At 45.3% G+C, this 22,785-nt stretch overlaps 2 protein-coding genes across 2 annotated transcripts; one reads left to right on the forward strand and one right to left on the reverse strand.

The window, feature by feature from the left end:
- The first annotated feature begins 6,836 nt into the window (after positions 1–6,836).
- On the forward strand, positions 6,837–14,079 carry CNIH1 (cornichon family member 1). The gene is made up of 5 exons (XM_079308934.1): positions 6,837–6,981; positions 8,161–8,229; positions 11,698–11,810; positions 12,229–12,372; positions 13,166–14,079. The coding sequence occupies exons 1-5, from the start codon at positions 6,901–6,903 to the stop codon at positions 13,191–13,193; spliced, it is 435 nt and encodes a 144-aa protein (XP_079165060.1). The 5' UTR covers positions 6,837–6,900; the 3' UTR covers positions 13,194–14,079.
- Positions 14,080–16,805: 2,726 nt separating this feature from the next.
- Positions 16,806–21,904, reverse strand: CDKN3 (cyclin dependent kinase inhibitor 3). Its single transcript, XM_079308933.1, has 7 exons — positions 21,632–21,904; positions 21,182–21,237; positions 20,527–20,571; positions 19,527–19,749; positions 18,421–18,452; positions 17,796–17,899; positions 16,806–17,099 (listed from the first exon to the last, which is right to left on the reverse strand). The coding sequence occupies exons 1-7, from the start codon at positions 21,814–21,816 to the stop codon at positions 17,013–17,015; spliced, it is 732 nt and encodes a 243-aa protein (XP_079165059.1). The 5' UTR covers positions 21,817–21,904; the 3' UTR covers positions 16,806–17,012.
- Between the last annotated feature and the right edge of the window lie 881 nt (positions 21,905–22,785).

The raw sequence follows: 22,785 nt of genomic DNA on the forward strand, positions 1-22,785 counted from the left end.
GAATGTCTCCTCTGGACTGTCCTGTCGTGTTTCATTCCTTCAGGCACTGCTCAGGGTTAACCCTCTTCACCTCTGGAGCAATGTGAGGTGCCTCCTACAGAACATGATGGAGCTGGGCTGAAACTCCCCTGACAGCTCCTCAGCAGGGGACAGAGGGGAGCCAGGAGCAATTACCATCCAGAGGGACTGTGAATGCAGAGCAGATGTAAACACTGGGAAAGCAGCACGTCCGTCTTTCACGGCAAATTTACTCCTGCGACAGGGCAGTGCTACCCAGGCTGTGTGAAAGGCACTCACTGTCACCCCCATTCCTGCTGTTCCATGCCATGAGCCCCATGAATGCAGCTTCTCTTCCCTTTCCTGGAGCCCTCTGCTCAGCAATTAATATAATGCACCCTTGAAATCCCTGCGCCAAACAGCAGCTGCTGTTGTCACCTCGCTTCTGTGGAGAATGGGAAGGCAGCAGAAGAAAATGGGGCAGAAAACATTCAGCTGAAAGGGAAAGGGGCACCAGCCATCCTGTACTTTGATTGAGCCTTACAGGATGGAAGCAGAGCAAAAATCAGGGGACACTGTCCCTATGGAGCTGAAGAAGGAACAAGAGAGATCTAGCATTTCTTCAAAATAATGTCTAATTTTAAATACCTACTGTTGGAAAATGCTGCTGGATAATTGGAAGGAGAACGTGCCTGCCTTGCTCACAACTGCAGCCTGCCTGGCCATCTGCTCTGCCAGCAACAAATCCTGGACTGATCTGTGAGTGTGATTAATTCAGCAAGGACAGCAGGATCAAGGGATCAGCCAGAGACAATATTTATACCCTACCTCCAACTGTGAATGTGCAATTGTTTGGTTCAGGAGTACAAAACAAATTGTATAGTTGTATTACTGGGAGAGTAGAAAAGTAGAAGCAATCCACTCAACAGCCGTTCTTTCCTTGGATGGCCCCATTCCAGTCTGTAAGTGCAGTTTAATGCAAGCCCTCATTCCCTGTCTGGGAGTAGAACAAAGCTGTTCTCATCCACAGAGAACTTCTACATCTTTAGTGCTGCTGCCTCATTGCTGTGGTTTAGTCCCAAAACCTTGGAGGTTCTGGCCCTGTGCCCTGATGCACACAGCCTGTGGCTGTGCAGTGTGAGGCAGCCACTCCACCCAGCTCCTGTGCCTGAGCTCACTGGTGGGAGAACTGCTGCAGATGCAGCCAGAGCAGAGCTGGACTTCACTTACCAAGAATAACCAGTGGGGTGGATTTCTAGCACTGCTACAGCTTTGAGCTGATTTGATAATATGGATGTAGCTGAAAAGATCAAAAAGCAAGACTTGTGAAGGAATTTAGATGTGGATGGAGGCTTTTGAAATCCTGTTTAGTGTGATTTAAGTGTGTAAATACACATTGGGCCTGAAGGTGCCATAGTCAGAGCCACAAGGGATGTCTGCAACAGAACAGGAAGACCAAAATCAAAGCCCTCCACATCTTATTTTTTCTGTTAAAAAGCTGAAGTTGTGTGTATCTTGCCTCCTTTTGGGCAGAAACAACAAGGATGTAAATCCCTGGAAGTGTTCCAGGCCAGGCTGGATGAGGTTTGGAGCAACCTGGTCTACTGGAAGGTGTCCCTGTCCATGGCAGAGGATGGAACTTCCAACCCAAGCCATTCTGAGATTCTAAGAGCTAAGGATTAAGGGTGACATTTTTGGAGATCACTGTTACAGCTAGACTAATGCAGAATGTTTTGGAAAATCCCCCTCTCTTTGTTGATGAGCAGCCAAATCCTGAAATTAATTACACATTTTTAAATATAAATCCAACTCTTAGTCCCTTTTCCTGTCCACACACTGTTATCGTGCTCAGACTTGTGTGGAAAGCCATCAACAGGAGCTCTACCCAGCATGAGAAAAACAAACCCTGTTATTATGAAGACAGGTTGAGTATTCAGTATTTAGCCTATTAAATGGAAACTGTTGCCATCTGACCGTGAATGTTGGAGGGATTGAGGCCACGGGTGGATTCTGTAATGAGTCGTAGTGAGATGCCTGGCAGTGCCTGTGCTCTGAAATTGGGTTTTAAATGTGATTGCTTCTCTCCAGACTGGCTTTCATGTGCAGTGGAATTTGTAATGTTAATTTGTTTATGTGATCACAACTAAATGGTAGAGCCTAAGCAGGGATTCTGGAGGTGAGTTAATTAGTGCAATAGGAAAGGGTATTTGCCAGTGTGGAAGGGCAGCTGGGGCATTTGAGAGTGCAGGGATCTGTTCATCCTGCTGATCAAAGACTGAACCAATGTCTGTTAGTGGATAAAGGGGGAAAGTGGGGGAGGAGTTCTGTGCCCTCCCTGCTCCTGATGTGTATTTACAGGTGTGCAGGAAAGGGACCTTGGCTGGACTCTGTTAGAGATATGCTAAATTCACAGAATTACAGGATGGTTTGGATTGGGAGGGACCTAACAGCTCATCTTATTCCTCCCCCTGCCATGGGCAGGGACACCTTCCACTATCCCAGGTTGTTCCAAGCCCTGTCCAAGCTGGCCTGGAACACTTCCAGAGATGAGGCAGCTTCTCTGTGCCAGGGCCTCACCACCCTCACAGGGAAGAATTTCTTCACAATATTCCATCTAACCCTGTCCTCTATCAATTTGAAGCCATTCCTCCTTGTCCTATATAAAATGTCCCTCCCACTCCTTTTTTATGAGCCCCTTAAATTGTAGATATATACTCAGTTTTTCCTTTCCTGAAAACCCAGTAAGTCAAGTCCATTTAAGTGAGTGGGATTTTTATTACCAAGCTCAATAGTATTAGATTTCTCCTTGATATCTGTAACTGAAATGACAATTTTTAATGTTGAAGGATGTGGTTAACCCGTGCATAATTCAGAGAAATTGCTCCATAATCTTTCCTCACAGTTCTCTGCCACAATCTTCCTCATGAACAGCCTGTAACACACTGAATTATGACTGATTATACGGCTGTTTTCTGATAAGGACAAGTACTTGAGAGGGATTTAAGATGAAGTGAACAGACACTGACATTTTCCCTGGGGATTCCAAGCAGGATTAAACTCCAGTGTGTCCAGACTAACGGGAAAGTGCATTAAGAGCTGTGGGCCATCTCCAGAGTTCCTCTGTGGCTTCCTGACATTGTTTACAGAGTTTAATCAGAGAAGATACTCTGTCATTGTTTGATTTGAGATCCCAAATGAATGTGAAATGAGAATTGATTAGACCCTTTTCGACAGAATTTGATTTTCATTTCCTTTTGTGTTATCTTAAAAAAAAAAAAAATCTATGATACAAGAAATCCTCCAGTGTGGAAATCTTTGTTGTGCAAGATTACAGCTGCCTTCTGCTTTTCCTGACAGGATAATTGCAGTTGAATGGTGTGCCAGCACCCAAGGGAATAAAACACTGCATTCCTTGAGGCAGAACCAGGATTAATTGCAAATGCAGCTTTGTGGCTGACACACCTCTTTACTTCTGAGACTGCACATCCCTGGTGCACAACGTTTTCATGTACAAGAAATCATCAAATACAGAAGTATCTACCTTGAATGGATCAAACTGCAGTGGAAAACCAGCATTGCCCAGCCCCAAGGTAAAACAGGATCTCTGTTTCTCTACCTCCCACAGCTCTTCTGAGGCAAACTGGCCCCTTGGATGGCTTTGGAAAAGCCTAAACCAGGGAGTTTGAATGCTGGACATCAGGTTTTCCAGCACAGTCCAGTCTGATGTTTGTGGGAATAAGTGTGCCTGTGCAGCTCAAGGGTACTCCAAATAAGAAATAAAAAAATTTGCTAATAAATAAGGCTTAAGTAGCATCAAGTGATAGGAATAAAGCTATGTTATTGCAGAGGGACTGCAGAAATTGTTGTTTCTGGCTCCTCAGGAGTGGTTCACCCTGTCACCCTGAGCTGGAAGGAAACCCCAACAGGCTCAGCCCTTACTGATGTTCTCACTGCCTGGTGATCTTCTTGTCTTCTTGTCTATCCTTCTTGCAAGGCAGGGCTCCTGGGACAGGGTTAGAAATGGCTCAGAGCAGCTGCCTGGGCTGCAGTACACACCCCACACTCTCCTGGCCTTGTGTGGTCTCACCTTCTAATGAATCTCAGAATCACATTTGGCTGATTTGGGTTGGTCCTCAAACCTCCTCTAGTTCCAACCCCCTGCCATGGCAGGGACACCTTCCACTACAACAGGTTTTTCAGGGCTCAGCTTCACTAAAATTTATTTTAAAATCCGTTTTCTGGGTTTCACATTGAAGTTTCATGGGCCATAATGACACCACAGCAGTTTTACTGGGAGTAGTTTGTGGATGAGATGCAGTGAAACATCAACTTTATCTTTGCAACAGCTGATTTCCTAAAGACAGCTCATTTACTACAGTTTTTCCTGTATTTTGGTGAAGGAAATAAAGTTCCTGCTCATCTCTCGTTGTGACACTCCATTAATTGTGTATAAAACTTTCCAGCAGATAAAAAACCGGAAAATATTATTTAGTTTGGCAGCTGTTGGTTTGTGGAAATCATCCCTCACTGCTCCAGAGGAAATGATTGCAGCAATGTCACCCCAGCTTGCCTTGACTGCAAGGTGTCACTGCTTAAACTGAAACAACTTTTACATGACCTTTGAAAGGAGAGTGGGGTGATCTTCTCCTCAAACTGTTTTCTCATCTTGCTGTTTCCTTTGGGCAGGTTCCAGGTTGTATTGATTTGGGATTGTATGACCAGCCCTCCCTTCCCCAGGGCTCACACAGCACAGCTTTCAGCAGCATTTCTTCCTAAATTTGCCATCTCCCTTTTCTCCAGATGTAGGTTGTGCTGAGCAGGGAATCAGGATAGGACATCAAGGAATGGATATAAATTTATAAAAAAGGAAGATTTAGGTGAAGTATGAGGAAGAAATTCTTCCCTTTGAGGGTGGTGAGGCCCTGGCATGAGTTGCACAGAAAACTGTGGTGCCCCATCCCTGGAAATGTTCAAGGCCAGGTTGGACTGGTCTAGTGAAATATGAACATGCCCATGGCAGGGGGTTGAAAATCAATGTTTTTAAAGTTCCTTTCAACACAAACTCCTGGAATAACTGGCAGTCCATGGCCCGGACAGGTTCACTAGGCTGGATTAAGAACTGGCTGGATGGCTGGGCTCAAACAGTGCTGGGGAATGGTGCTGCATCTCCCAAGGGATCAGTATTGGGCCAAGTTGTGTTTAATGCCTTTACTGATGATCTGGAGGAGGGGATTGAGTCTCCCATTAGCAAATTCATGGATAATGCCAAGTTGTGTGGGAGTATGGATCTGCTGGAGGGCAGGAAGTGCCTGTACAAGGACCTGGACAGGCTGGATCAATGGACTGAGACCAGCAGCCTGAGGCTGAGTAAGATCAAGTGTCAGATCCTGCACTTGGGTCACAACAATCCCATGGAGCATTCCAGGCTGGGCCAGAGGGACTGGAAAGTAGGAAAGGACCTGGAGCTGCTGTTTACAGTGGCTGGACACGAGCCCAGGTTTGCCCAGGTGGGCAAGAGAGCAGAGACCCTTGGCCTGAGTCAGCCATAGTGTGGCAGCAGGAGCAGGGCAGTGATTGTCCCTCTGTGCTGAGGGACACCAAGGGCTGTGTGTGCCCAGTTCTGGGATCCTCAGTTCAGGAAGGACACTGAGGGAGCGTGTCCTGGGAAGGGAATGGGGCTGGGCAGGGGCTCAGCCTGGAGAAAAGGAGGCTCAGGGGGAATTTGTGCTCTGCACAACTCCCTGACAGGAGGGGACAGCCAGGGGGATTTGGGATCTGCTCCAGGAACAGGGACAGGACAAGGGGAAATGGCATCAATACATCAGGGGAGATTTGGGTTGGATATTATGGAAAATTTATCCATGGAAACAGTATTCAATCATTGGGAAAAGGCTGCCCAGGGAGGTGTGGAGTCCCCATTGTTATAAATGAGAAACAAAGTCTCAATATTCAGAAAAATTTAGATTGGTTTGTTTTCTATAGACAGAGCAAGCAGCGCTGGGGATACGTGGAGCCACTGCCCACTCCATGCTCCACCCAACTTTGGTTTGCAGCTCCCTTTTTATAGGATGGTTTTCCTTGTAGTAATCAATAATTGTTATTCTTTTGTTCCAGTAATTCTGCAAGGTAAGCAGTGGTGGTCAAAGAAATTTCCAAATTTCCGTGGGACAGCTCTTGGGACAGTTGGTCATGGAACCATTGGGTCTTGGTAGGTAAAAAACAGGAGAAGTGGGAAGTCTGATCTTTAGCAGAGAGTTTGTGATTGATTACACAAAGGCAGGAATCTGATTCTGCAAAAAACGTTTCAGACTATAAAAAACCCTTTTTAAAAATTTTTTAAATTTTTTAAATTTTTTAAATTTTACAAACTGGTATACACAATAGTCAGAACAGGGATTTAAACAGAGTGGGTTTAATCATATATTTCCCTTTATCTAGGTCCATGTTCTTTTCTTATTTTAAGTATTCTGGTTTATACAAACTTCAAAACTTCTACGATTAACACGAATCATTATCAATTATCACACCATCCTTCGAGGAGTTCAGGGAATGACTGGAAATGACACTCAGCGCTCTGGTCCATTGACAAGGCGGCGACAGTCACAGGCTGGAGTCGATGATCTTTGCAGGTCTTCTCCAAACTAGATTCTGTGACTCTACGCCAGCCCCCTCTCACACCGCGCTCCGTAAAGCGCGATCGCACTCCCTCCTCCCACACTTTAAGGTGAAAAACCCTTTTTTTTTTTTGGTTGTTTTTTTTTTTGTTCCATCCCCTCACCCCCTCCCCGCCCCTCACGAAATGGCGGCGGCGGGCGGGGCCGGCAGGGGGCGCTGCGGGCGCGGCCATGGCGGCTGCGCGGCGGCTGCTGAGGCGCCCGGCAGCCCCCGCGCGGCCCCGCCGCCATGGCCTTCACGTTCGCCGCCTTCTGCTACATGTTGGCGCTGCTGCTCACGGCCGCCCTCATCTTCTTCGCCATCTGGCATGTGAGTACGGGCACCGTGGAGGGGGGGGACCGCCCGGGGAACGGCCCCGGAGAGCCCCCAGGGCGTCTCGGGACCGCCGCCGAGGGAGCGGGAAAGGCGCATCCGGAACCGCCCTCGGAGCGGGAATCGGCCTCTGTGCGGATAAAATGGGTTTTTATGCGGGCGTGGAGTGGCAGGACAAGGGCAGTGGCTCCCCGCTGGCAGAAGGCAGGGCTAGATGGGGAATTAGGAAGGAATTCTCTGTGAGGGGGTGAAGCACTGGCACACGTTGCCCAGAGAAGCTGTGGCCGCTCCTGGATCCCTGCAGTGTCCAAGGCCAGGCTGGATGCGACTTGGAGCGATCTGGGATGGTGAAAGTGTCCCTGCCATGGCGGGGTGTTAGAATTGGATAATCTTTGAGTCCTTTCCAATCGAAACCATTCCATGATTGTGTGATTTGCTCCTGGAGCCTGGCAGCGGGAGAGCAGCCAGCAGGACCCTGCCCGAGATGAGGCGCTCTGAGGGAGGATGTGATGCTTCGCAGGACATTTCTTGTGTACAAGTGCCTTTTGTACTTCATGCTGCATCTTTATGTCAAGAAAAAGACCGGAATACTTATTTTTCTTTTTTTAAATTTTTTTTCCCCAATGGATGCTCCTTTTGGAGGTATAACCTGCTCTGTATGATCCTGCTTTGGCAGGACAGTTGGACTGGATGGTCTCCAGAGGTCCCTTCCAGCCCTGACAGTTCTGTGATTCTGGGATGTATGTTTGCTCAGCATTTACTTTGACAATGGGGAAAAATATCTGTTGGCTTTTTAAGCTTGATCTTGCTTTTTCTGGATTAAGGAACCCCATGTCACGTTCCAGGCTGGCCACCAGGAGAGTCCTGGCTGAGGTTTGGGGTCTGCACAGTGGGCGGGGGTGAAAACTGATACAGGGATGTGGGAAATTCATTGCGGGTGGGAAGGTAAAAAGTTGGAGAGTAGTCAGAGGCTTTTGAATATCTGATGAAACTAGTGCTTTCATATTTGTAAAACCTGTTCCACATCTGTCTTACCTGTGAGTTGGTGTAGGCAGAACTTAGGTGAAATGTTACTGAGAACAAAGGTAGCAGTTCTGTGCCAAATTGCCAATTTTAATGGATAAAATATGCAATTGCTCCTGGGGAATCAAAACTCCTATATTTTTTTCCCTCTAGATTATAGCATTTGATGAACTGAAGACTGATTACAAGAACCCCATAGACCAGTGTAATACACTCAATCCTGTAAGTAACACACTGAACATTTGTTTTGCTAAATAAATATGTGTAAATTGCTTATTTTTGGTGTTATCTTGATGCAATCAGCCTGGGCAATAGAATTGCATCTGGGTTGAGAAGCCCTCGCTGTTGGTAGAAATTCTAGGGAAATTCTTTGTCTGATTCTTTTCTTTCAAGTTGAATATTCTGACTGTTATTAATCTGATGGTGATCTTGTCAGCTGTCATACTAACATTCTTTCAATCTGCTTTCCACATTTTCGGCACAAAGACAGTTGAAAAGGTCAAAAAGATTAAAAGAGTCAAAATTGCATTAAAGGTGTGTACTGCTTTTCAGTTTCATGTTTTTGAACTTCCCTTTCATTTTGTTAGGAACATTTGTAATACTATTTAGCTGTTTTGTTTAGTCTGCCTGTTCATCTGCTCGTTATTTGTTCATTGGGGTTTATGGCAGCCTCATGGACTTCCATATTTTGTGCCAAACCAATTCTGCTTGCTTACCCAGCAACGTGGGGAAAACTGTTACATGCCTGTTAGGTGTCAGAGAATAACTTTAGGCTGCAATAAATTGTGTTTTTCAAACCAGATTTACTGAATTCAGATTAGAGAATACTTGGGGATTTTTTTAAGCATTGGCCAGGTTAATTCTGATCTTTTTCTGAGGATTTAGGTGGGTGGAAGGTGATAGGTGCTATCCTCACTTCTCTGCTCTGTGTTCCAGGATCAGGGGTGTGTCCCAGTGTCCTCTCTTGGATGGAACTTAGACACTCCTTGGCTTAGGAAAAGAATTTGAGGCAGACTATTTGCCTGCATCTCTGTCAGGCCAGGAGCATCAGGCAGGCTTGTTAAAGAACACAGAGGTTGATCCTGCAGCATTTTGTGCATTTCTTGAGGCTTTTCCTTTGTGTGTGCCCAGGCTGAGGGAGGATGCAGGGGCAGCAGTGTGGCCTACACTGTAGCTTTAAATAAAATATGCAACAAAAAATAAATTTGATGTAATTGGGGTGGGGGAAGAGCATGTTATATGTACAGCACACACATTAAAGTGAATATTTCAGTGTGAGGAGGGCAGGAGGAGAGGAGGTTTGCTGCTAGGAGAGCTGTGCATCTAACAGTTTCCCTTGCTTGGTCTGTTCCAGTCATCTCTGCTGCAGTGTGGGAGAGGCCAACTCTCATTACATTGATGCATTATGACCTTACTGCAACCTTTGTAGTGTAAAAATGTGCATGTTTAACCAAATATTAACCTTCTGCTGCCCCACGTGCATGGAGTGTCCTTTACATGGCAGCTTTGCAAACTGAAAGTCTGAAATAACCTCATATTTGCTGTTCCTGTGGAAGCAGATTAGTCCCCAAAAGTGAAATTCAGGCTGTTGAGGGGATCTGGTACATGATGCTGGACAAACACATGGGTGTGTTGTTTTCCTGTAAAAAGAACCAAAGATCCTGGTAGGAATTGAGGCACCTCAGTGGAAAGATTGGCTTAAAATAGTAACTCCTTAGTACACTGCTGATTTGATTCCTTCTCTTCCCTGCTCCTGTTATAGTCATGTCTTTTCTCAGCAACCAGATCCATCCTCCCTCACTTCTGTGATAAATATGGTAGGATCTGATGTAATTCAGTTTTCTTTAGGACAGGCAGGGAGGATCAAGTGGGGGAGATTGGAAAGAGGCAGGTATCCTGATGTGGGAGTAGGATATAATAAATAAGAGAAAAGAAAAAAACATATTTTGAGATGTGTAGGTAAATAAATACAGATTTTTCAGTCCTGGTGAATCTGAGCAGGCTGCCAAATGCATTGTGTGTTGGACAGGGTGGTTGTTCTGCTATGAATAATTGCCATATGTAAATGGTAAGTATGCAAAGGAGGATCTGGATGAAAATATTTATTTGAAACATTTTGTGTACAGCAGCTGAATTTTGGTGGTGTTGATGCAAGTTTGCTTTGTTTGATATTCTTCATTTAGAGAATTAGCATGTCATAGCAAAGTAGGTGGTGAGCATGTTTGTTGGTAGCTTTTAGATTTCTAGGAAGATATTTTGAGGTTTTAAAAGAAGAAGAGAAAAATTGGAAACCACTGAAACTTTGATGTAATCATCCCATGCAATGTGAATCCTACTGCACAAAAAGAGAGCAGAGTGTCTTGTGTGTGTATGTGCACACATGCAGACAATTTAAAACTTTGGGTGAAAATTGGATGTTTTTCATGAGGAGAAGTTTTACAGGGCCTGAGTTGAGAAGGCAAAAGCTTTACAGATCTGCTGCTTCTGCTCTGGAGCCAGGCTGGGAGAGCTGGGAATGTTCACCTGGAGAGGAGAAGGATCCAGGGAGAGCTCAGAGCCCTGCAGAGCCTAAAGGGATCCAGGGGAGCTGGAGAGGGACTGGGGACAAGGGATGGAGGGACAGGACACAGGGAATGGCTTCAGTGCCAGAGGGCAGGGATGGGTGGGATAGTGGGAACTGGGAATTCTTCATCATGAGAGTGAGGTCCTGGCACAGGGTGCTCAGAGCAGCTGTGGCTGCCCCTGGATCCCTGGAAGTGTCCAAGGCCAGGCTGGACAGGGCTTGGAGCAGCCTGGGATGGTGGAAAGTGTGGAACTGGATGGGCTTTAAGGTGCCTCCCAACCCAAACCAGTCTGATTTGTATGATTCCTTCTGACCCTGGTAATAAAGCACTAAATAGCAACACTTTGGGGGGACTTGTATAAAACTTAACTGTGTATTGGGTGTGAGATTTTGCAGCTCTTTGCATGTGTTTACTCTCTGTACCTCTCCATGTTGTTCCTATTAACAACACTAATCTGTGCAGCATTCCATGCTTCCTGTGATCCATAGTACCTGGTACTGAGCTCTGTGGGCTTCTGCTGGAAGCATGATGCTGTAAAGCATGCACAGTGGGAAGCTGTGAGGGAGAAGTGCCCCATTCCCCCAGACTGTCTGTGCAGAGCAGCTCCTCTGTGCAGACCTGTGTGTGCCACCACATCACTGCAGGTTTGGTTGGGTAAAGCTCTGCCTGGGCTGTTGCATTTTGGGAATAATTCCACTTTGAAAAGTTCTGCATCTGTGAAGACCAAAACAAAGCTGTAAAACAGGAAAACACAAACACTTTTTTGCCTATAAATGGTTCTGCAGAGCATGTTTCCTACTGATATTTCTCTGTTGCATGAGCAGAAATATCTCAATGACCTCTTCTGAGTGTCACACATAAAGTGTGGAATCTGTTAATTTAATAGAAGCAATAAAAAAGTATGATCTGACCATTAAATCTTATAAATTTTTCTCCTTGGTTCATGAATATCATGTGAAAACAGCAAGGCACATAGTGCTGGCTGCTGCTTTCACATTCCAGTCTTGTTCTTGTTAGTGTTGGTTTTAAATAATATTTTTAAGCAAAGGCGTGCCTCCAAAGTAGCTGAAATGCCACGTTTTGCTCTGTGTCATTGAAACTTCTAACTCCCTTTTTTTTTTTCCAGCTTGTACTTCCAGAGTACCTCATCCATGCATTCTTCTGTGTCATGTTTCTTTGTGCAGCAGAGTGGCTCACACTGGGTCTCAATATGCCCTTGTTGGCTTATCATATTTGGAGGTAATTTTGGCGAGTCTGTTATGCTCAGTGAATTGTTACCCATTCTCCTTTGCTGTCTTCCTGTCCAGTGTTCCGTGTCTTGGGAAAACCCAGATGCTTTCTGGGAAAGTTTAGGTCGTGGCAGTACAATAAGAACCATCACCTGTTTTTCTCAGGTGTTTGATTTTTTATTCTCTTGTGCTGTGTGAGAATTGAGTTGTGTGTGTTAAAGTGTGTGACAGGTCAGAGGTGCACTGAGACAATTCCCGTGTAGAATACCAGTGGAAGTGGCAATTCCATTCTGCTCTCCCATTGCACAGGACATGGGAAGGTGTTCTGTGGAGGGTGTTGCTGCTTGTCCCAGCTGTGCTGTTCCTGGGGTGGGGGCAGGAGCCACGTGTGCTGGCCTGTCCCCACAGCTGCCTGTGCCTCCTTGCAGGTACATGAGCAGACCCGTGATGAGCGGCCCGGGGCTCTACGATCCTACGACCATCATGAATGCAGATATTTTAGCCTATTGCCAGAAAGAAGGATGGTGCAAATTAGCATTCTACCTTCTATCTTTTTTTTACTACCTATATGGGTAAGTTTTCCTCTTCAGTCTGAAGTTTTGGCTCAGTGCAGAGAGAAATGTTGTCCATATGTTCCTTCCTGTGCAGGAAGGGAGCCTGTGAGAGCTGGACAGGGACTTTGGACAAGGGTGTGTAGTGATAGGACACAGGGAATGGCTTCCCACTGCCAGAGGGCAGGGCCATTGGGATATTGGGATGGGATTGTTCCCTGGGAGGGTGGGGAGGCACAGGGTGCCCAGGGGATCTGTGACTGCCCCATCCCTGGAAGTGTTCCAGGCCAGGTTGGAGGTGACTTGGAGCAATCTGGCCTAGCCAAAGGTCTCCCAGCCCATTGCAGGGGTTGGAATAAGATGATCTGTAAGGACCTTCCAACTCAAAACATGCTGGGAATCTGTATGATCATCTACAGTGCCAACTTTCCTGAAAAAGAATCCACATTCACCTCTGACTCTGCTTTAAAGCACAAATCCTAATTTGGTCTGAATTACTATTTTCAATCTTTGTTCCATGACTGTAGACTGAAAAGCTCCAAACTTCTGTTAAGAAGAAAATACAATACAATATACATAATACAATGAATCCCAGGGTTTTTTAATTAAGAAGCTGAAACATTGTTTTCAGAGGAAAGTATTTGATGTAAATGTGATTTTGTTGAAGTCAAAAGTAGAAGAGTCATTGTGTCAAATCTTCAGTCACAATCCATGTATCTCACATGGACTTGTTCCTTAGAATATACACTGTTATAATTAAATGTGTTACACTAATCAAAATGATGCATCTTAATATTTGTATTTTCTTTTGCAGCATGATTTATGTTCTGGTGAGCTCTTAAGAAGACATTCAACAAGCTTTGTTCCAGTTAAGTGCATGCAAAAGCCACAAAAAACATGGATTCTTTACAACAAGAACCTCTGACCAAGATTAAATCTGGAACCTGATGTTCACAATTGAGTTAGGAAACAATGACTCCCCTATTTTTAAAATATTTCCACATTTTATACTTGTGGAAAGACTGTTTTCTTATATTTTACTGGGACGCTGAAATTAATGAATTATGTGTAAATTAATATAAAGATGACTGGGGTTTGAAAAGTTTTGACTTTGCACTCCATAAGGAACAGCCATAACCTTTGAGTAGGTGTTGGTTACTAGCCTTAGTACTCTAGGGATTTGCTGTAGGATGGGCTTTGTAGTGGCTCACTTGGACTTGTGTATCCCACTCTTGACTCTAAATCAGCCCTAGCTCCAGGTGCTTGGGAACAACTGGAATGCTGTGTGCTTTGCCCATAGGAGATGATGGTCTTAGGATATTAATTCATGGACACAAATGCAAAAATAGTTTTGTTTTGGTTTATTTTTTTTTTATTAAGTGGTTAATATTTCCCTGTATGTGCATCCATAGCTCCAGATCCTTCTGTATCTTCTCCAAACACATTTTAAGGCTGCTTTAATCTCAAGTCTGTGTCATTGTGGCAGGAGAAGCTGAATTGTCCATGAAGGAATGAATTTTAAATGTGGTTTTTTTAATGTCTGTGTTGTCTGATTAACAAATGGATAAACCTCCAACATTTATCAAGTCCAATGATGAAAACACTCTTGGGTTTAAGAATAGTAAATACTACAGACTTTTTCAAAGCAGAAAGTGAGATTGTGAAACTGCCCTGCTGTTCCTTAGTGCAATAAATGATAATAAAAAACAAATCTCAAATTCAGCAACACTTCTTTTTATGTGGTGCCTTTTGTTTTGTTTTTAAATTCAACAGACCCTCACTGTGTTCTTCAGTTGTTTTACAGTGGATAATTGCATTCCCTATAAAAATAGAATATGGAATTTAATTACCTCTGCAAAAGGGAAGCTCTGATTTCCTGCTTTTTTTTTCCCTGAAGTTAAATAGCAGATGGGGCAGGGGAAGATGTTTCAGATAAATGTTGCATTGTAAATTGTGACTGTGAACAGCTGCTTTAATTTACAAGTAATAATTAGGGATCTTTTTCATTTACCTGTACTGGAGAACAACAGTTTCCCTGTTCTAGTAAATTTTTTTTTTTTTCTGCATAAACTGTGTATTTGTTCACTTTGGGTCTCTTGGGTGTTAGGGCAATAAAAGTTGTATGAATGGCTGCACTGGGTTCCACCAGAAATCCAGATATTCCAACACTGGTGTGTTGGGCAGTGGCTGAGGAAAGGAATGTGAAAGAGGGCAGGTGTTGAGTATCTGCCTGAAGAGTGAGAAATTTGGAAATTTGTGTGTTACAGATGTCCTGAGTGGGCTTTGGCATTTTAAAAAGCTCTGAATAGCTTTTCTGCCATCAGTTCTGTTGCTTTTTGAGCCCTTTTGTAGCCTGGTCTGGAAGATGACAGAATCCCAGAGCAGTTTGTGTTGAAGGGACATTAAATTAAATCCCATTCCATTCCACCCCCTGCCATGGCAGGGGCACCTTGCTCTGTCCCAGGCTGCTCCAAGCCCTGTCCAGCCTGGCCTTGGACATTTCCAGGGATCCAGGGGCAGCCACAGCTTCTCTGGGCAATGCTGACAGTGAGTTCTGCAGTGGAATTGCTGGGTGTAAAAAATAAGTATTGAACAGTTCTGCCAGATTTCCCTTCATGACCCTACACTCTTATTTTTTGAGGACATGGTGAAAATGTTCCCCTTTCCACCTTATCTGTGCTGGGTATGAATGAACAGACTTTACTCATGTCATCTGTCAAAGGGGCTGAGTCTGTTTGATCTATTCCTGATAGTCCTTCTAGAGATTTGGGACTGTCCTTTTTCCTCCACAGCTTTCCCCTTTTCTAGGCTGTTATCTCCAGGGGATGGAGAGTGGTAGTTTTCTAGATTTTTAAATATACTGAGTGTAAGAGAATTCTCTCTCCTCAGTAATAGTAGTTCTGACAGCTTATTGCTTTGTACATAAAATTGCTTTTTTTTCACATTTCCTTGCATTTATTGAGCATTTCCCATGCCCCTACTGCTCAAGCCTCGAGAATTTTATGATTATTTTTTTCCTCATGCAACCATAATTTTTAGCTTTTCGCAGAAGAATTTTTGTAAGGCTTTTTTGGAAACTCATGAATATTGTTCCTATTGGATAATTTTTATTTTTCTGCTGCTTGGCTCTTCCAGAGATGTAAGAGATGACTTCAGCCTATGGAAGCAAAGCTCATTAAACCTTTCTTATGTTTGTCTATTTATTAATCCATTATGGAAACAAGACTGCCTGCTTGTAGCCCCTGGCTCTCCTCAACCTTTTAAACAAATCTCTTGGCATTTGGGCTGGTTTGAGCCAAATTCCACACTGGAATAAACAATGCAGGCCAGACTGAGCCCAAGTGACAGCTGCTCCTGCAGCCCCTCCAGCTGCAGGGGCTCTGCCCAGCAATATTTACCAAAGTGTTTGCACTCTCCTGCTGATGAGCAGCTTTAACTGGATGAGGGGTGCAGCTGAGTATTCCCAGCTGCCAGGGGTGTGGATAACACCATCCACATGCAGCAACATCAGCCATGTCCCAGGAGTGTTGGAGTAGCCCTTGTGTGATGCCTTGCTGGAGGACCAGGCCTTTTGCATTCAAAATGTGAACCTGAGTGTTGTTTTTGGAGTTTCAGGAGGCAAAAGATTATGGAGAAAATTAAGAACATTTCTCTCGCCCTCAGCAAGCTTCCTGCTGAGTTATGTGACAAATATTTAATATCTGAAAACCATTAGTTGCAAGGATTAAGTAGTGAAGTGCATTTGGGGCAGGTATTTGCTGTAAATGATTCTATGCTGTGGAAGCTGTTTGCCATAAGAGTGGGGAAGGGAATGGCAATAAACACTAATTAATCTGCAGAAATCAAACTATGTGCTCAAAGTTCAAATGTTAAAAGCTAAAGTCTGAAGTTCACAAGGCAGGGACTTGTTCAACCCCAACTTTTGGCTTGAGAAGGTCCTGAATTTTTGTCAAAACCCTGAACTTTACCAGAAGCCAGGAGCTGTTTCATCTTGCTTTTATGAATGGAGAGAGTGTAACAGGAGGGCTGAGGGCTGTTAGAGGACTATTCCTGTGAGCTCCTCCCAGCCCACAGCTGATTGTTTGTTTACTCTCAGTGCTGGCAGCAGGCAGAAGGGCTGTGCCAGCTCACCCACGCAGCTGCAGCAGTTTCTTCCTGCCACAGTCACCTACAACCCCCCTGCTGGGTTCAGCACAGATTTTTGGTATACAACACCTCCTGCTTTTGGAATGAGGAGACTCCTTCCCAATACCCCTCAACACACAGAGCAGAACCCTGACAGTTTAAAATGAGTTGTTACAAGCTCCTGAGGGGTGAGTGCTCCAGCTTGACTTGACTGTTTTACAGCAGAGCTGATGGTGTGAGGGTGTTTTTAAAGAGCTCCAGACATGGAATTTCTATCTAGCTCCATTATCCCAGCAGAACAGCAATGGACACAAACACACTTGTACACATATTTTCCAGGCAGTGAGTATTAAAAGTCAGCAAAGAGAGGAAGAAGCCACATGTTGTAGGATTTCCTCCCCATCCCAATACTTTACACGTGGATTTGGCAAGCAGCAGCTGTGTCACACAGGCAGTAGCACTGAGGAAAGGCCAGCAGAGAGGTGTCTTGGCCAGGAGCTGTCCCCACAGACACCGAGGGCCCGGGGCAGGATCAGCTACCGCGAGGCCGATCTCAGCAGCGGCTCCTGGGCGCCCAGGTGAGCAGCCAGCTTCTCCCGGAACTCGTGCAGGAAATTGTACTGCTGCAAATGCACAGCCACGTCTGCAGTCAGTGCTCTGTGCTTTAGGAACAGGCACCACCTGTCTGAAAAAGCTGTTTGATTCCCCTGGATGAAAACTGCACCCTCTGTTCCATTTGTTCTTCCTGTGCTTGCTCAGTGTCAGACACAGATCCCATGGATCTTGACCTGTATCCTGTCGTTCCCCATACTGGCCACAGGTGATGCATTACCCCAAGGTAATGCAAAACATGGTCCTCAGAGGTGGGACTGTCAGAATTCAAAGCTGCTTTATTTTAAGTCATGGAATCATTTAGGTTGGAAGATCTCTCTAAAGTCTTTGAGTCCAACCATTCCCCCAGCACCTAAGGCCACAACTACCCCATGTCCCCAAGTGCATCCACATGGCTTTTAAATCCCTCCAGGGGTGGGGACTCCACCATTGCCATGGGCAGCTGTGCCAGTCCTGGACAACCCTTTCAGTGAAGAAATTTTCCCTATTACCCAGCTTAAACCTTTTCTGGCACAACTTGAGGCCTTTTCCTCTTGTCCAGTCACCAGTTTCCTGGGAGAAGCTGTTTCTTGAAAGCAGGAAACAGCTCAAACCCCAGAGAGCAGCTGTTGGCAAGACAGAGGTATCTCTCTGACAGGGGAAGGAGGGGACTGGCTGAGCTCTTGCTGGTGTTAGGACTCATGTATTACCTGCTGCAGCCCCATTACCTTGATGGTCTGAATGGCCCCTGATCCTCTCAGGTTCCTGAGGCTCTCTATCACCTGCTGAGGTGCCAGGGTGTCCGAGAGCTGGAGCAGGAGACAGGCAGCCACTGTAAGGGAAAGTGTTTACACCTGAATGCTCCTGTGACAGCACACAGCCACTGATTTGTCCCATGAAAACCACCCTGGCAAAACTACCTCATTCTCAGAGCTCTTGGATCTCTTGCAGAATCCTATTTTTGGGCACTGGCCCGTCTGCCTGCTGCTCCTTCCTAAGTCTATGGGTTTGGAAATAGGTGAAAACCTTCCAACTATTTTTCCCCTGCCTTCCCAGCAGCATCTGGGATGCAATTCCTAGGCTTTTCAGAAATGAGAACCAGTACACCCAGTTACTCCCCCTTTGTGTCTTCTGGCCACATCCCCACCCCTTCCTTCTGGGAACACACAGTAACTAACACTCCTGAAAGCTTCAAGGGGGAACACTGCAATGGAGACAGATACAGAGGAATTGGTTCATGTCCTTTCTGTTAACCAGGCTGCCCCTGGTAGTGGCAGTCTGGATTGCCACAGTGAAGCTCCAGCAGAATTTGGCTCCATGGGTTTGTGGGATGTGTTGGAGACAAATGCTTACCAAGACATGAGCGTCCGAGGCCACCATAACAGCTGGGAGAAAAAAAAAACATCTGGCTGTAACAAGCTGTACCAAACTGCAGCACCCAGAGACCCCCCAAAATATAAATATGTGGGTACAGTTCTTGCCTTAATATAGTCAAGAGGAGCAATGGTACAAGAAAGTCAGAACAAGGTTTTCATCCTATTTTCAATATTGTGTTCCTGTACCTACAGGGATATATCCTATTTATTCTCTACACCTTCTGTGCCTTTCCATGGAAACTTCAATTTTGAAGTTCCCCTTCATTCCTGGTAATAGTCCCAAAGGCACAGGAGGACAGGAAACAGCAGGAGGATGGACAATCTCAAATTTCTTTAAATCCTACTCCAGATTAAGGGTTTGAGGACACTTGAGAGGAGAGCAGCAGGGTTCTGTGTCAGCAGGAAGACAAGGGCTCAGTGGATGTACAGGAAGCTGTCAGTGGGATCATTCAGGGAACATGGGAAAGCTCTTTCCCTCTCTTCTGAGCTCAGCTAAATAAATTCTATTCCTGGAAATTAGGAGTGAATTTTGCACTGCTGGAACCCATTGAGTCCCTGATAAATAGTCCAGGGGTGTGTTACAGAATCACAGAATGATTTGGGTTGGAAGGAACCTTAGAGTCACTTCCTTCCACCTCCTGCCATGGGCAGGGATACCTTCCACTAGATCAGACTGCTCCAAGCCCCATCTAGCTTGCCTGGATCCCTTCCAGGGATGGAATAGTCCCAACCACTGGCAAAGAAGTGTTTTAGCCCCCAACTCATGCTGTACACCTGATATCCAGGTAGGCAGGGAGCAAGGAGCCCTGTGATGCCACTCAAAACACACTTTAAAACCCTTGCTGGACAGAGCAAGGGGGAATGGGACATTCCAATCTTGAAACAGGACATTCTGACCTTCTGAAAGGAAGAATTCCCTCCAAATAGCTGCAGGAGGAGGAACAAGCAGATTTCACAGCATGAACTAACCCTAAAGAATGCAACTGCTTTTTCACACCATCCTATTTCCCCTGCTTCAGATCTGGAGAGAAGCTGGCATCCTTTCCAGGAACGTGGGGTTATGGGGAGGCAGCCAGAACCTACTGTATCATTGTTTTCTGCTTATTTTCCAGGCAGGTTCTGAGCTCTTCCAGGATCTTGCAGCAGGTGGCAATGTCAGGAGCATTCCCATCAGGAATGGGGTAGTGGTGCACACATATCCCATGCTGGTGGTAGGTGTCAATCAGGTTTGGTACTCGGTATTTTGAGAGCTCTCCTCTGGTACAAAGCACAAAGATATCCTGGATCCCACAGTTCTTTAGTTCTCCTGCCAATGGATTAAGACACTTGCAAATAAACAAAAGTCTATCAGGCTTAAGGATAAACAGATAAGCACCTTGGTCCTGAGTCTCCTGTTTAATCTTTGGGGCTAAGATGATAGGAGTGAGCAATTTTGGTTTGAGTACTCTTTCCTTCCACTGAGTCTCTCCCACATTTCCCTTCAGATAATCCAGGAGAGGAATTTTCTCAGTTCAGAGGGAATCCTGAGAGAAGTATCACTGGAGAACACAGCACTCAGGACAGCCTGTTATCCATTTAAATATGTTTCTGTCCCATCTCTAGCTAAAATCACAAAATCCCAGGATGGCTTGGGTTGGAAGGGACCTTAAAGAACATCCAGTTCCAGCCCTTGCCATGGCCAGGGACACCTTGCACTATCCCAGGGTGTTCCAAGCCCCATCCAACCTGGTCTGGGACACTTCCAGGGATCCTGGGGCAGCCAGGGGCCTCCCCACCCTCACAGCCAGGAGCTCCTTCCTAAGCTTGACTTACCCAAACACTGAGGATTTGCTATTAATCTCTGCTCTTTAGTGCTTACAGCTGAATACTCAGCACAAATCTTTACACAATTCCATCTTTTCTATCCCAATTTCAGTTTTCTCTGGGAAAAAAGGAAGATCACAAGTTTGTAATTCATCTTGATCCCAGCTGCCCTGAAAATGCCTCATGTGTACTGTGCAGGTCCTGCCTGGAAATACCCTGACAATTTATTCCATAGTCATGGAATATTCATGGAATGGTCCTTGACACAAAGAAGACTCACCTATATCTTTCTGAAGATTTCTTCTGATATCCTTAAACCTGCAACCTGAAACAGGTTTTGAAAAAGAATTACCAGGTAAGTGACATTTATGGGATGGCTACTGCAGCAGAAGATCAGAGCCTCCCCCCAAAACCAAAGCAACAAAGCCACACCCCAAATAAAACACAGTTCCTGTTTTTGCAAATAGATCCCTGGTGCTGAAGACAGCTTAAACACCATTATCTGCTTAATACTGAAATGTAATAGGATTAAAGAAAGAAATCTGCCCAAGGTTTTAAGGTGCTTTGTGTTTTCCAGATGAAAAGTTTTGGATATTTTAAATCAGGACACAGCGTAAAATCCCCCCACAAAACACAAGAAATCATCCAACAAATAAAAGGGCTGAATAAAGATTACTTAAGAGTTGAGTGGAGATTCACCATGGCTGTGGTTTTGGTAGTTAAAAATGCAGTCAAAGTTGATGTTTACTTTTATGACTTGAAAAAATGTGATCTAGCATGAAGATATTCTCTAGATTAGCTGTGGTGTTTCCAAAACACTTAATCCAGGGGTAGATTACAAAAGGAGTCGCCCACAACACAGAATTTTGGGGTACAAGGTATGACACCTCTTCAGCTTTCAAATATGCCTGCAAATTTCAGTGAATGCTTCTCACCTGGAAGGGAACATAATCCCAGGAACTCTGAAGAGAAGAGAGGAGGCAAAGACAACCTGTCAGAAAATAAAAAGTAAAATAAATGAAAGTGAGAGGGGAAGATTTCAATTATTTAAATACATAAGTATCTTTAAAAGGTGTATCAAGAGGGTGGAGCCAGACTTTTTCACCAGCGTCTAGTGGAGGATGAGGAGCTACAGGCACAAAATGAAACATGGGAAGTGAATAGTGGAAAAATTCACTTTCAGGGTGACAAAAGGTTTGGGACTTTAAAGATCCCACTTGGGCAGGAGGGATCCATCCCCAGCCACATCCACTGACAGTTCCCCAGCCTGGCAGGTCACCAGAGCCCGCCTCGGCTTTCCCTTGCGAAGCAAAACCCTCTTGTTTCTCCGATTAAAGATTTAATACAATTTCCTGAGGGAAAGGACCCCGCGGGTGTCGCCTCACCAGGAGATGTGGAGAGGGCTCGGTTCCTCCTCGGCGGCCTCATCGTCTGAGGAGGCGAAGCCGTCGGCTGGCGCTGCAGAGGGCTGCAGGGGGCTCGCTGTGGGGCCGGGACCCTGGGCGGTATGGGGATCCCGATCCTGATCGCGATCCCAATCCCGATCGCGATCCCTCAGCGGTTTCACCATGGCGCCGCTCGCCGCCGCCGCCCGTTCAAATTGGCCCCGCCCAGCGGCGCAGCGCCCAATGGGAAGCTGCGGCTCAGCGGGTGCGCGGAAAGCCAAGCGGGCCTTTCCCCCGGCTCCATGAGAGGAGCGCTCTGATTGGTGAGCACCCAGAGGGGCGGGGTTTAATATGCAAATAGATGCGGCGATCTCTGCGCTGATTGGGTGATCGCGAGGCGGGAAGGAGCGGCTCGAGCGCCGGGGGCGGGGCTCCGTGAGGGCTCCGGGCAGGAGCGCGGGCGGATCGCCTTCCCCTAATTCCAATTTAAATCCCTCTTGGGGGTGCGTTTATAACTATCCTATTTCTGATAGTCCCAGTGGTTCTTGAAAATGATAGGGCAAAGGGCAATGAATTCACAAAGATATAGGTGTTATAAATCGATATTGGATATGTTCGTTTTGTCCAATTCATCAAGACAACAAGGTTAAATTTAGCAGCAATTAATTAATAACAGCAATTGTATATAAATGCGTACAATAAAAATGTATTAGTTACATAGATTTAACTAAATACAAAATTTGGCAGTAAGTAATTTAGTATAATTGAGGCTTGGTTTGAATAAAGCATAAGCAAAACCAACAGGTGGATACAACCGGGGTTACAGGTAGGACCATTCCTCTCACACTGTACCAAATCAAGTTAAAAATCTCACTAATCTCACTTATATACTCTTTACTAATACATATTAACACAAAATCTTCTGCTGTTCTTAGAACTATAGCCTTACTATCCTCACTCCCACCAAACATCTGGAGGATGATTCCATCTGCTTTCTTTAACCATTTCCTTTATCCTTTTTGCTCGGTAACAAGTACAATTTTTCTATTGATTATAAAGCAACAATTTTGCTAATATAATTACAATTTAATTAGCACGAATCACATATATAAAATTGGCAAGAAAACTTTTCCAGAGAATCCGTGGCTGCCCCA

Source organism: Erithacus rubecula (assembly GCF_903797595.1).
Source record: "Erithacus rubecula genome assembly, chromosome: 6".
Taxonomy (NCBI): Eukaryota; Metazoa; Chordata; class Aves; order Passeriformes; family Muscicapidae; genus Erithacus; species Erithacus rubecula.